Raw genomic sequence first — 12,123 nt, 5'->3', positions numbered from 1 at the left:
CCATGAGCGTTCTTGCAGCCTGTCTAGCCGACATAAATAAATGGATGAACAAAAATGTCTTGAAATTAAATGAAGGAAAGACAGATGTACTTCTAGCGGGCATAAGTCAAAAAGATACCTGCTGCAGGCAAAGATGGGAAGCCTGGCTCAACAGACAAAATCTGAGGTCAGAAACCTGGGAGTGATCTTGGATGCTGACCTCAACTTAAAAATCGCACAAGGTGACCATTTTTTCACCTCAGAAACATAGCCAAAGTAAGACCCTTTTTACTGACCAAGATGCTGAAAAGCTTGGTTTTATTTCTAGCTGCTTGGACTACTGTAATTAACTTTTTACCGGCCTGCCCAAGAAGTCTATTGATAAACTCCAAGTTATCCAGAATGCGGCTGCTAGAATCCTAAGAAAAACCAAGAAAAGAGAACATATTACACCCGTCCCTGCTGCTCTGCACTGGCTTACAGTTTCTATTAGAGTTGATTTTAAAGTCTTGTTACTTGTATATAAAGCTTTAAATGGCCTTGCACCTTTTTATATCAAAGATAGCCTATCACCTTATGTACCAACTCGAGCACTTAGATCATCCACAGTGGGCTTACTTAATGTACTTGTGGTTAAACAGAATAAAAGTGGTGAAGGTGCTTTCTGCTATTATTCAGCAAAACTCTGGAACACTCTCCCACAAAACATTAGAACAGCAGACTCAGTTGCCAATTTTAAAAAGCAGCTCAAAACCTTCCTTTTTAATTTGGCTTTTAATTCATTTTTATTCTGTCCATCGATACTTATTCATATTTTTATTTCTTGTTTTATAAAATTTTTATTGTTATCTTTTATCTTTTATTTTACTCATTTATTTCACTCATTACTCATTGACTCTTTCATATTAAATATATTTTATTCATGTTTCTATTTCAATATACACTGTTTTATTCTTTATGTTTTAAACCCTTATAACTGGTTTGCTGAGCTTTTCCCTGTTTTTGCCTTTTGTTTTTATTTTTCCTGTTAAGCACTTTGAGCTGCAGTCTGCATGAAAGGTGCTGTACAAATAAAGTTATTATTATTATTATTATTATTATTATTATTATTATTATTATTATAATATTATCTTGCCGCAGTTTATATACGACTAGTAACGTTACCTACCGTACCGAAGTCCAACGCAGAATTTAGTGCTTGTTAATTTCACAGTCGTCTGCAGTAGTAATGCAAGTCAGTCTGTTGTGTCTTAAGCAAGGTATAGCGGACGTGAAACTGCAGAACTGTGTTAAGTGAGGGTGTTTTGTACATGTATTTCAGAAATATTAGTTTCTTGCAGAGATTACACAGATGCAAAAGTGTTAATGTTTCATTTTGAGTCACGCAGCAAGGCTGTCTAATGAGTGAAATAAAAGTTTTCATGAGTCTGAACAGGACTTGAACCTCGCCTGTCAGTCATGCAAAAATGTCGCAGGCAGATGTTCTACCTGTTTTAAATGAGTGCACTAGTATGTATGTAATTTTGCGTGAGTAGTTGAAGTCGGTGAAAATGCCAAATGCAGAACTGTGTAAAGGGTTTAGTGGTAATGAACTGCCGTTATGCAGCCAGTCTGTGTTGTCGTTAACAACAAGGTAGCTGACGTAAAACTCAGTGAAAATGGTGAAAGCAGAACTGTGTAAAGTGAGGGTGTATTTTATATGTATTTGAGAAATAAATGAGTTTCCCGCAGAGATTATACAGATGCAACAGCAGAAGTGATAATGTTATATTTTGAGTTAGCCAGACTGTCTAATGAGTGAAAAGAAAGAGTTTCGCTTTGCAAGCGTGCGAAAATGTAGGCAGATGCAGTACCTGGTGAGCTAACACAGAAGATGTAGGAATATCAAAATGTGGCTTTTTAAATAAGTGCACTGGTATATATGTAATTTTGCATCTGCATCCGATGTATTGAATAGTTGACATACCCGAAATGTCCAATTTGTGGGCTTGGAGCATTGATGATGTAATCTGGCAGGAAAAATAAGAAGAAGAAGGCGAAAAAGGGTAACTTTGAATCCTTAAGTCAATGGTTGGAAATGGTAAACGTCCAGATTCATATTCTGTGCCAGCAGTATAGCTCCTATAGTACAACTAACATCAAAGAAGTAGTCCAGATTCTAGAAAAAGGGGTATCGAACATGAGATTCACTTCAACATAGATTCTGCTAATGTAACACTGCTTCAGAAAAGGAAACTGGAGCTCAGCTCCTTTATGTAGGAGGGGACACTAGTCACAGCTTGTTTTATTTCAGTAAAGGACATGAATGCCCCAAGTTCATTCTTCTTCAATCTGGAGAAGAATACAGCAAGTAGATGTTCTGCCTCATGCTGCCAGATGTAAGGGTCACTACAGACCCTGTCGAGATGAGGAGACATGCTTTTCATTTCTACACTAACCTTTTTTGCAGTAGAGGACTGTAATGAACAGTGTACAGCAGAGCTCCGGGAGGGACTACCTCAGCTATGTCCCAGAGAAAAAGTTGCTCTAAACAAGGACCTTGGAGGAGTTGACCACGGTGGTGGAACAGCTGGCCTTGGGGCCTGAACCAGTGATAGATAGGCTGCCCATTGTATTTTATAAGTTTTGGGATTGCCTGGGAGCTGATTTTCATGAATGCAATCGTGGAATGCTTTCACAAAGGCTTAGTACCATCATCATACAGGAGGGCTATCCTCACACTTCTTCCGAAAAAGGGGGGACCTGACCCTTTTAAAAAACTGGAGACTTGTTGCACTTCTTTGCACAGATTACAAAGTGCTTTCCAGGGCACTTTCAAATAGACTGATGAATCTAGAGGAGGTGGACATCACAGGGCTGACACCATTCTACACATCAGTTCTTCACTCATGGCAGGTCTTTTGGGCCTCCAGAGACGCTGGTGAGCCATCTGGAATGTGAGGAGCCACTGTCTTTAAACAACTTACTACAGACTGAAACTGTCTTTAGCCAGTTTACGAGCTGCTCTACATGAAGCTGGGACACATCATGAAGGCCAGAAAAAGAAATGTGCATGTTTTGCTAAACTTCTTATTAGGAATGGCTAAGCTTGCCATCTGGATTACTAAAAAATAATAAAATTAAGGGTTTTGCAGACCCAGTGCAGGTGGCAACAGGGCTAATAGCTGCCTGACTCAGAGTTGACCATGTCATACAATAAGCTTGAGAAATAACTTTAGGAGGTTTTCAGTCACATCTGGGCTATGGGGGGGGGGGGGGGCATGTTGTGTATAGCATAAGCAGAGAGCTTTTTTCTTTTTGATGCTAATTTTTTGTGTTTTGTAAATATTATAAACTAACCTCTCGTACACATTATAACTGATCTTTGCACTGGTGGTTTAATAAAGGTATCCCTATGCATAGATCAGTTATAATTCTCCAGTCCATGTGTTCCCTCTAGCCAATTACTCGCTCAACCAATAAAAAATCAGAAGAAAAAAAAAACTCAGTCATCTAGGCTATATAGACGGGCACAGAAAGAAAAATATTGTTGATTGTCTTGATTGTTTGGAAGTGGACGCGGTAGGGAATTTCATTAACAAGTAATTTCATCTATGGAACATTTTAAAGAAAGATGAATAAACAGCCCCCACGAACGCCAGCTATTATTAACAGCAACTTTGATTGCTTGAGCAAAATCAACAGGTTGCTGCTCAGCAGCTAAACTAGGATTGAATATTTCCCACATAGGCTACATAACGTTTTATTCAGCGGCGACTGATGAGCTGAAAATTGGTGGGGTGCAAAACTTTCCTTTAAACTAATCATTGATCTCAACCTGTTTTCACTAGTAATTTTCCTTTATTATCAAGCGTGCCAACAATCGGACTAATCAAATGGCAAGTAGCCTAACACACAGCGTCCAATCCCCCTAACCGTGTTAGGGGGATTAAATCATAAATTCAATTTATCCGTTAAAAATCAGTTTTAATCACCAAGTAGTCTACACTTAACAAACAAGATACACCGGTCTGTTATCTACCATGTTAGCTATCAGAATAACCAGCAAAAACAAAGCCTGCACTTCAATTTTGTTTACAATCAACGCATTGCAGATATTTTCCATGAATACGAGTGCGGAGAAAGAAGTGCATGTATCCGCAAATGATGTTGATTAAAAATGTGCACAATTTCATAGGCTACTGCAAATGAAAATAAATGTATGCTATAAGGCCTAGGCTACTCGCTAATACTGCCTGTTTGGGGAGAGCTGGCTATATATGATAGTATTGAGTGGCCTATTTTGTGGATTAATTGTATTGATACTCAAGGGGGAAAATCAGGGGAAGATTCCGCCACTACTTAGTGATTAAAACTGATTTTTCTAAATCGCATTTATCATTTAATCTCCCTAACACAATGCGAAGAAGCTGTGTGTCCCTTTCCAATTGATTAGTCAGATGTTTGCATGCTTGATAATCACTGAAATTAATTAAAACAGTTTGAAATCAATGATTAGTTTAAAGGAAAGTTTTGCGCCGCACCAGATTAAGAAAGATGGATAATGGAGGAAGTAAGTGAGGACAAAAGAGGAGGATGACCGATTATTTTCGTGGGTAAAAAAAAATTCTCAGCATTAATGACACTCAATAAACTTGAAATATTTCATGTAAAAGCTTGGATCAATAGTATGCATTCTTTTTAAAACATTGTTTTCTTTAATTACAATTATGTGCACAATACATTAATACAACTATTTTGAGCTGAGACACTCATTGGTGTGTACCTTTTTTCACCCACCTCCCACCGGATCTCAGGGTCCACCCACCTCCCAAATCCCAATTTAACCCCTGGGTAACACCTTTTAGTTTTGTGGAAGGGACTACTAATTCCCTGTAGTCTGGGGGACAACCAGTGGGTGTGTCTCCTCTGCACCATGTCTCCTGTAAAATGAGAACATCAACATCTCCTATCTCTTTAATGAATTCTTGGTTTTTGCTCTTTAAACCAAATACAGAAGCGCTCAAACCCTGAATATTCCATGAAGAAATTCTGAAAGATTTAATTTTTAAACTATTTGTTAGAATAATTTTTGTTTTTGCTCGTCATTTAAAAAACAAGAAAGTTTTACATGAAATAATATTAACATTGGTTTTGAACCTTATTCAGAAAAGATTATTGAACATTATTATTATTATTATTATTATTATTATTATTATTATTATTGTTGTTATTGTTATTATGGTTGGTTGTATTATTTGTACCACAGTGGTATAGCACTGCACTGGAGCTATGCATACTCAGTGGTTCATGCCACTGTCTGTGGACCATGAGTGAGCAGATAAGGCTTAGCATCTGCTGGATGTCCCTGAGCTGGTTTGTGGCTGGGCCTGCTACTCCACTTACAACCTGAGCGAAGCTGGGTGCTCCTGGCTGAGGTTCCTGCTGGGGTACTGATGCAAGGCTGGGGGGCAGTGCTGGTTCCGGTCTGGCTGTGTGCTGGTCTGGTGGAAAGTGTCCAGGGATTTCCTGTCGGCCTGGTTGTGGTGGATAGCCTGGGTGAGGGTGCTGACGTCTGGGTTGGGGGGTCCTGCTTGGTGCTGTGTGTCCTGGTCCAGGCGTGTCTCCCTGGCGGTGCTGTGTGTCCTGGTGCTGGGGCGTGTCTCCCTGGCGGTGCTGTGTGTCCTGGTCCGGGCGTGTCTCCCTGGCGGTGCTGTGTGTCCTGGTACTAGGGGGCGTGTCTCCCTGGCGGTGCTGTGTGTCCTGGTCCAGGCGTGTCTCCCTGGCGATGCTGTGTGTCCTGGTCCTGGGGTGTGTCTCCCTGGCGGTGCTGTGTGTCCTGGTGCTGGGGCGTGTCTCCCTGGCGGTGCTTTGTGTCCTGGTGCTGGGGCGTGTCTCCCTGGCGGTGCTGTGTGTCCTGGTGCTAGGGTGTGTCTCCTTGGCGGTGCTGTGTGTCCTGGTACTAGGGGTGTGTCTCCCTGGCGGTGCTGTGTGTCCTGGTCCAGGCGTGTCTCCCTGGCGATGCTGTGTGTCCTGGTGCTGGGGCGTGTCTCCCTGGCGGTGCTGTGTGTCCTGGTCTTGGGGTGTGTCTACCTGGCGGTGCTGTGTGTCCTGGTCCTGGGGTGTGTCTCCTTGGCGGTGCTGTGTGTCCTGGTGCTGGGGCGTGTCTTGCTGTTCTCAGAGGACTGGGGGCGTGTCTGTTTGTCCTGTAGCTGAAGGTAGTCTCATGGTTAAAAGCAACATCCTTCAGTGTTTTGGCAAAGGTAGGGACAGCTTGCTTGTACAGATGTATGTGGTTGTACAGACTGTCTATGCCGAGTGTAGGGTGGTGGGCCAGGTGGACATCAAGGTCCCTTGAGATGCTGGCGTTGATCTTGTTTATTGTGAGAGGGTGGGTCCTTTCTTGGCAGCAAAGTGGACATCACAATTTTAGAGCTTGGGAAAGTGTGGCTAGCCTTCTCTGTAACTGCCCTCAGTGATGTTGCTACTCTCTCTTGCTCAGCCCTCAGGTTGTTGGTTTCTGTATGGATTGGGATGTGGCTGGGGCAGCTGAGCTGGGACTCAGATAGCAGCTCCAAAGCCGTTTGGGTGGTTGGACACCAGACCACTTTGTGTCTGGGGAAGAGCTTTTTCTCTTCAATAAATTTTCTGTTCGAATCAATTAGCAGCACAATGTCTGCTTTCCCATTTGAGTGGGTGCTGGGCTCTGGCGATGACTCTTGGTTGGGGGGTGCATCTGCGCTGATGGGAGTTGAGGGTGTTTGCAGAGTTTGGTGGTCCGGGCTGATCTAGGTGGAGCTCACTGTCGTGTGGAGGTTTGGGTCAATGGAGTGGCTCTGTTCCCTCATGCCCTCTGCTGTATTCCCTCTGTCCTGTAGGTCCTGAGTGCTGCCAGCTCTGTCTTGTAGTTCTCCCTGTCCTGCAGTTCCTCTCTGAGTGCTGCCAGCTCTGTCCTGCTGCAGCTCTCTGACCTGCTCAGCCAGTGCTACTAGCTGCTCCATGTAGCTGTCCCTGTTCTGCTGTAGCTCCCTCACCTGCCCTCTCAGTCCTGCCAGCTCTGACCTGTGGTTCTCCCTGTCCTGGTGCAGCTCTGATAGCGTGCCATTCTGCTGGTCTGTGTCTCTGTCTGTCTGTTGTTTAAGGACCCTCTCCCTCAGCTGCACTAGCTCTATTTCCAGCTGTGTGAAAATTGTCCTTTATTTTGGTCAGAGCTCTGTTGGCTAGGAGGGATTGGGCCTGATCTGAGTTTGGGAGTTCACTCTCCTCCTGGCCCTGCTCCTCTGTCTGGCTGCTGACTGTACCTGCAACATCGGGGTCTGTGGGGGGGGGGGGGGGGGCTAGACTAGCAGAGGCCTTTTCCCTTGTAACTATTTCTTTCAGAGCCAGGAAAGCTGTTTGGAATTCTCTGAGGTTGCCCTGCACCATTATTGTTCCATTTTTATATAAATTGACTGTCATCATAATGCAGTCAAGTTCATCAGGTTCCTTTATTTTTACTTTCAACCCATTGCAAATTCCCTCTTTTTTACTCGAAGGATAGTGGATCAGAAGGGCTTTAGGCTGGTCAGAGTACAGAATGAGGTTGCTAACTTCTCCGTTTTTATAACAGTCAACAAACACAGTCTCTTCTGGCTTCTCCCTCAGAAGCTGTTGTTTAAACTGTTTTATGTTGCTCTCATTTGTGATTTCTGGGGGATAGTGAATTGGTCTGCAGTGTGGGTAGATTGTATCACTGAGTGGATTTTCTTTGCTGCGCAGTGGGGGAGGGGCTGCTGCTCTTCTGATTGGCTCATTTATGCAGCTAGTTTAAATTGTTACATTTAAACAGAGTGTAGCTGGAGTTCAACTACTGGTAGCCCAAATCTCATTTTTTTAAAGTTTTTTTTCTTAGCCCACTTTGTTAGCCCTTTAGCTTATTACTTAGCGCTTAGCAATAGCTTGTAATTTAAAAATCACAAAAATTTAAACATAAAAAACAACAGTTATATAGATTAGGTTCTTCTGTACTTGAATAGGTTTTTCTGTTGGTTACTAATGTACTCACTCCTGCTTTTTGTGTCAGATTTTCCTCCTGATTTCTTTTGCTGTCCTGTTTGCTAGGTCTGTTGCTGTATCTCCTCCCTCTCCTGTGATTAGGGTGTTGTTTCTTCAGATTGTCCTTTCTTTTTATGAATTTGTTGCTTTTCCTTATCTACATGATTAACTATCTTTGTTGTAATTAAATTTAAAAATACAGTTTTAGAATGACAAACATTTTTGGTTTTGTTTGTCATTTTAAAACTGTATTTTAAAATGTAATTATAACAAAGATAGCAGAGCATGACATGACATTCTCTCTCTCTCTCTCTCTCTCTCCCTCCCTCTCTCTCTCTCTCTCTCTCTCTCTCTCTCTCTCTCTCTCTCTCTCTCTCTCTCTCTCTCTCTCTCTCTCTCTCTCTCTCTCTCTCTCTCTCTCTCTCTCGCTCTCGCTCTCCAGGGCTCTGGAGGTCTCAGTCTCAGGTACACAGCGAAACACCACAGTCACCTTCCCCACACAGCCTGGTGCCCATCAGGCGAACAGCGAGCCCCACCCCCTCACCTCCCCTCCGGACTCCAGCCCAACCCCCAGCCACGCGTCCTCCCTGTCCCACTCTCCCTCTCCCACGCTGACGGAAGTGTTCAGCCTGCCCACACCCCCCCTGTGTTCCGGGCCGTGCAGCCTGGGGTCGGGGGGGAGCCGGTCCTCGTCCCCTCTCACCCTCGCCCAGGCTGTCTCTGACAAGCCGTTTGCCTCCAAGCCTGTCCCGCTGTGGACCAAGCAGGATGTAGCGGACTGGCTGGAGAATCTCAACCTGGCTGAGCACAGGGACGCCTTTATGTACAACGACATTGAGGGAGCTCACCTGCCCAACCTGCAGAAGGAGGACCTGATTGATTTGGGTGTGACTCGAGTGGGCCACAGAATGAACATAGAGAGAGCTTTGAAACTGCTGATGGACAGATAAGGAAGGCCTCCTTTCCTACCATAGGATCACTTCTGTCACACCCCCCCCCCCAAAAAAAAACTCCCTGTTCAGCGGCTAAATGAATGTTCCCATTGGGATTCATGATCAACTGCGAATTTGAATGAGAATCAGTTTTTGAATGAAGCACAATCACGGCGAATGTGGGTGAGACCACGGGCGCCAGGGTTTGATTTTTATGTGAGACACACAAGGGACAAATCACCTTGGAATATGACTATTTCTTTACAACAAAGACGCTCAAAGAATGTGTTGCTTCTCACCTATTTGTCTGGAGAGGACATGAAGCTGACATCAAAATCACTTTGTTTGTGCACACACAATAGAATCCCAGAATTAGTGTTTTTACACAAGACAATCAACTTCAATGTTTTTACACCTCTTTCAAATCAGTAGGGACACAATTATAGCAAACAATTTCATTGAGTTTTGCTTTCATTTGCTTTCTTGTTCTTTCTTAGGGCCTGGTTTAGATTTCCTTTTAAACTTCAGTATATCTATTTTAGTTGTCCAAAAGTTGTAAAATGTGTATTAGTCCTGGCTGTCTTCCACACCCATACAACTGATCATTCCCACCTCATTCTGGAAAAAGTGCCAGATGAGAAATGTCATTTGTCCATTCAGAATAATTTCATAACCCATTTCCTCATTTTAGTCTGATCCCTAAATGGCAAATCTTATAATCGACCAACACAGGCTACCACCTCTCGAAATAAAGAAACATTTGCTTTATCATTCCAACTTCAGTGTGTGCACATGCAGATTTGTAGAAGGGGTAGTGAAATCAAAGGAAAAACCTGTGCACATCAATGTTGGAGCACGGAACTTGGTAAATGCTGAAGATTTAGACAGTAAAGAGAGGATCTCTTTGCGCTAGCTGTGGGAGACGCCTGTACTGTTCAATCTTTCCTATACAAGGAAGCACTCATGGCACAGTGTGCTGCTACCCAGACAATTACAAAAGATGTGTAATTCAGATTCTGAAAACCATCAGTAAAGAAATGTATTTGTATATTCAGTAACTCCAATTTAGAAAATCAGTATTCGTTGTCTCTCCAATAAGGTTCTACCATCAGTATTTTGGAGTGGTTGAGATTGGAAATCTGATTGGAGATCTGTCATTATTCCAGGGGGATAAAAATAGATATAACATAGATATAGCCCAGTTTTGCCTTTGTCTACTTTGAAACCTTGGTTGGTATTATAGTCCTTTTATTAACTGTTAGGAGGCAAGGTGGCGGATTCAGCTACACTTGAGGCCAAAAGTTTACATACACCTAAGCTAAAGATATTCAAAATAAGGTTTTTCACAACTACACACACATTTCATGTCACCATACATTTTCTGTGTTAAGTCAATTAGGGTATCTACTTTATTTCCATAAGAGGTCATTTCAAAATAATAGCTCAGAGACAGATTTATTTCAGCTTTTATGTACTATATCAGATTTTCAGTGGGTCAAAAGTTTACATACACTTTGTTAGTATTTGGTGGCATTGCCTTTTAATAGCTTAACCCTTTGATGCACAAAAGCTATGCAAACCCCTTCTAATGCACAACATGGGTCAAAAATTACCCATATTCATTTCCTATGTTATTTCATGCATGGCTGAGTGTTTCTTTGCTATATCTTTTGAAATCAATTTATTTCATCATTTAATATTCCAAGTATTCATTACAAATCTTGTTTTTGATTACCAAATCATTATTTTCATTTTTCCTTTCTTACTTTATGAACAAAAATAGCTTTTGTATTCCTACATCAAGTTTACACACACAGGTAAAAAATGACCCATCTATGTAAGTGTGATTTTAAAAAATAAAGATATACTATAATAATAATTTTGTTAAAATAATTATTTTAGCAGTGATTTGGACCAAACAATAGTACATTTAATATTTGAAATATGTTTATTTGTCACTTTGTCACACATAACATACACATATCACTGAAAACCAGTAACACTGATATTGAACTGTAGTGTATCTGTAGTGTAACTGTAGTGAACTGTGGTGAATGTGACCGAATAAAAGAAAATAAAACTGATTAAATAAAATCACATGGGTACAGCGCAAATTGCCATCTCAGTGCTTACATGCCTCACAAATGGCACAAATGACAACTACATGCTTGTGCTCCTTGCACACAGGCCTGGTGCACTGGGAACACCAGCTGCTGACTTTCCTGCCTTTGGCAGCTGGGCAGATCTTGCACCTCTTCCTCTTCACTTGGCTCTCCTGTCCTATGTCCTCCTCTGGCTGGGTGGTGGCTGCGTTTTGTTTTTTTATCCCACATCTTCCCATTGCCTTTGTAATATTTTTGGAGGTGGGGCGTGCCCTCCATTCACCTCTTCATATGTGGCATGACAAGCTCTTTACCCAGCTCCTTGATGAATAGCCACCATGCATTGATCACACCACCCATGTAATCAGGGTGTTGTGCAGTGAAGTTGGTGTAGGCATTGAGGGTGGCAACATCCAGCACATTGTGCCAGTGCACCATGGGCCACCTCCGTGTTCTCCGCTTACATGAGTAGGTGCGAACCATCTGATCCATTGTGTCCACTCCTCCTTTTGTTTTGTTATAGTACTGGATCACATCTGTTTTCTTCTTCACCTGTTGTCATCCACTGCTTTGTCATCATGCATGGTGCTCAGGAGGATAACAGCCTTTCCCTTCTTCGGCAGATAGCTCACCATGGTCATGTTGCCATTGAATCCAAATTCTGAGCAATGCATCTCCCTCAATTTGGATGGCTTCATGGCAGGCGGTATGTCTGGCTTGTTCTGGCGAAGAGTCCCCACAATGGTCAGGTTCTTCTCAAGGAGCTTCTCAGCCAGAGGGACAATGGTGAATAAGTTGTCCATTGTGATGTTGTGACCTATGATTTAAAAAATAAAAAATAAATTTTAAAAACAATGGTTTACTCAACATGGAATTCTTTAAATTGTAACACTAAAATAAACAGAATGCATTATCTATTGTATTGTATTGCATTGCATTTTATTCCATTCTACTTTTTTGCTTATTAAAAATAAAATACACACTATGAAAGATTGGAAAAATGATCTAGGTATTACGTTAGAACTTCAAGAGTATATTCACTTCTGTATTCTATATTCACCTGTCTGTCTGATTCTGCTGCACAACTGTTGGACGAT

General features: G+C 42.2%; 1 protein-coding gene across 1 annotated transcript in view; it reads left to right on the top strand.

Moving 5' to 3' along the window:
• Positions 1-11,869, top strand: part of LOC135242603 (SH3 and multiple ankyrin repeat domains protein 2-like) — a 110,374-nt gene extending 98,505 nt beyond the window's left edge. The window contains exon 12 of the mRNA XM_064313753.1: positions 8,435-11,869. Coding sequence (XP_064169823.1) covers positions 8,435-8,942 — 508 coding nt within the window. The 3' untranslated portion in view covers positions 8,943-11,869. The remainder of the gene's footprint in view (positions 1-8,434) is intronic.
• Positions 11,870-12,123: the final 254 nt, after the last annotated feature.

Source organism: Anguilla rostrata, chromosome 16, assembly GCF_018555375.3.
Source record: "Anguilla rostrata isolate EN2019 chromosome 16, ASM1855537v3, whole genome shotgun sequence".
Lineage (NCBI taxonomy): Eukaryota > Metazoa > Chordata > Actinopteri > Anguilliformes > Anguillidae > Anguilla > Anguilla rostrata.
Note: the sequence above shows the minus strand (reverse complement) of the source record. Positions and strands in the feature narration are given on the sequence as shown.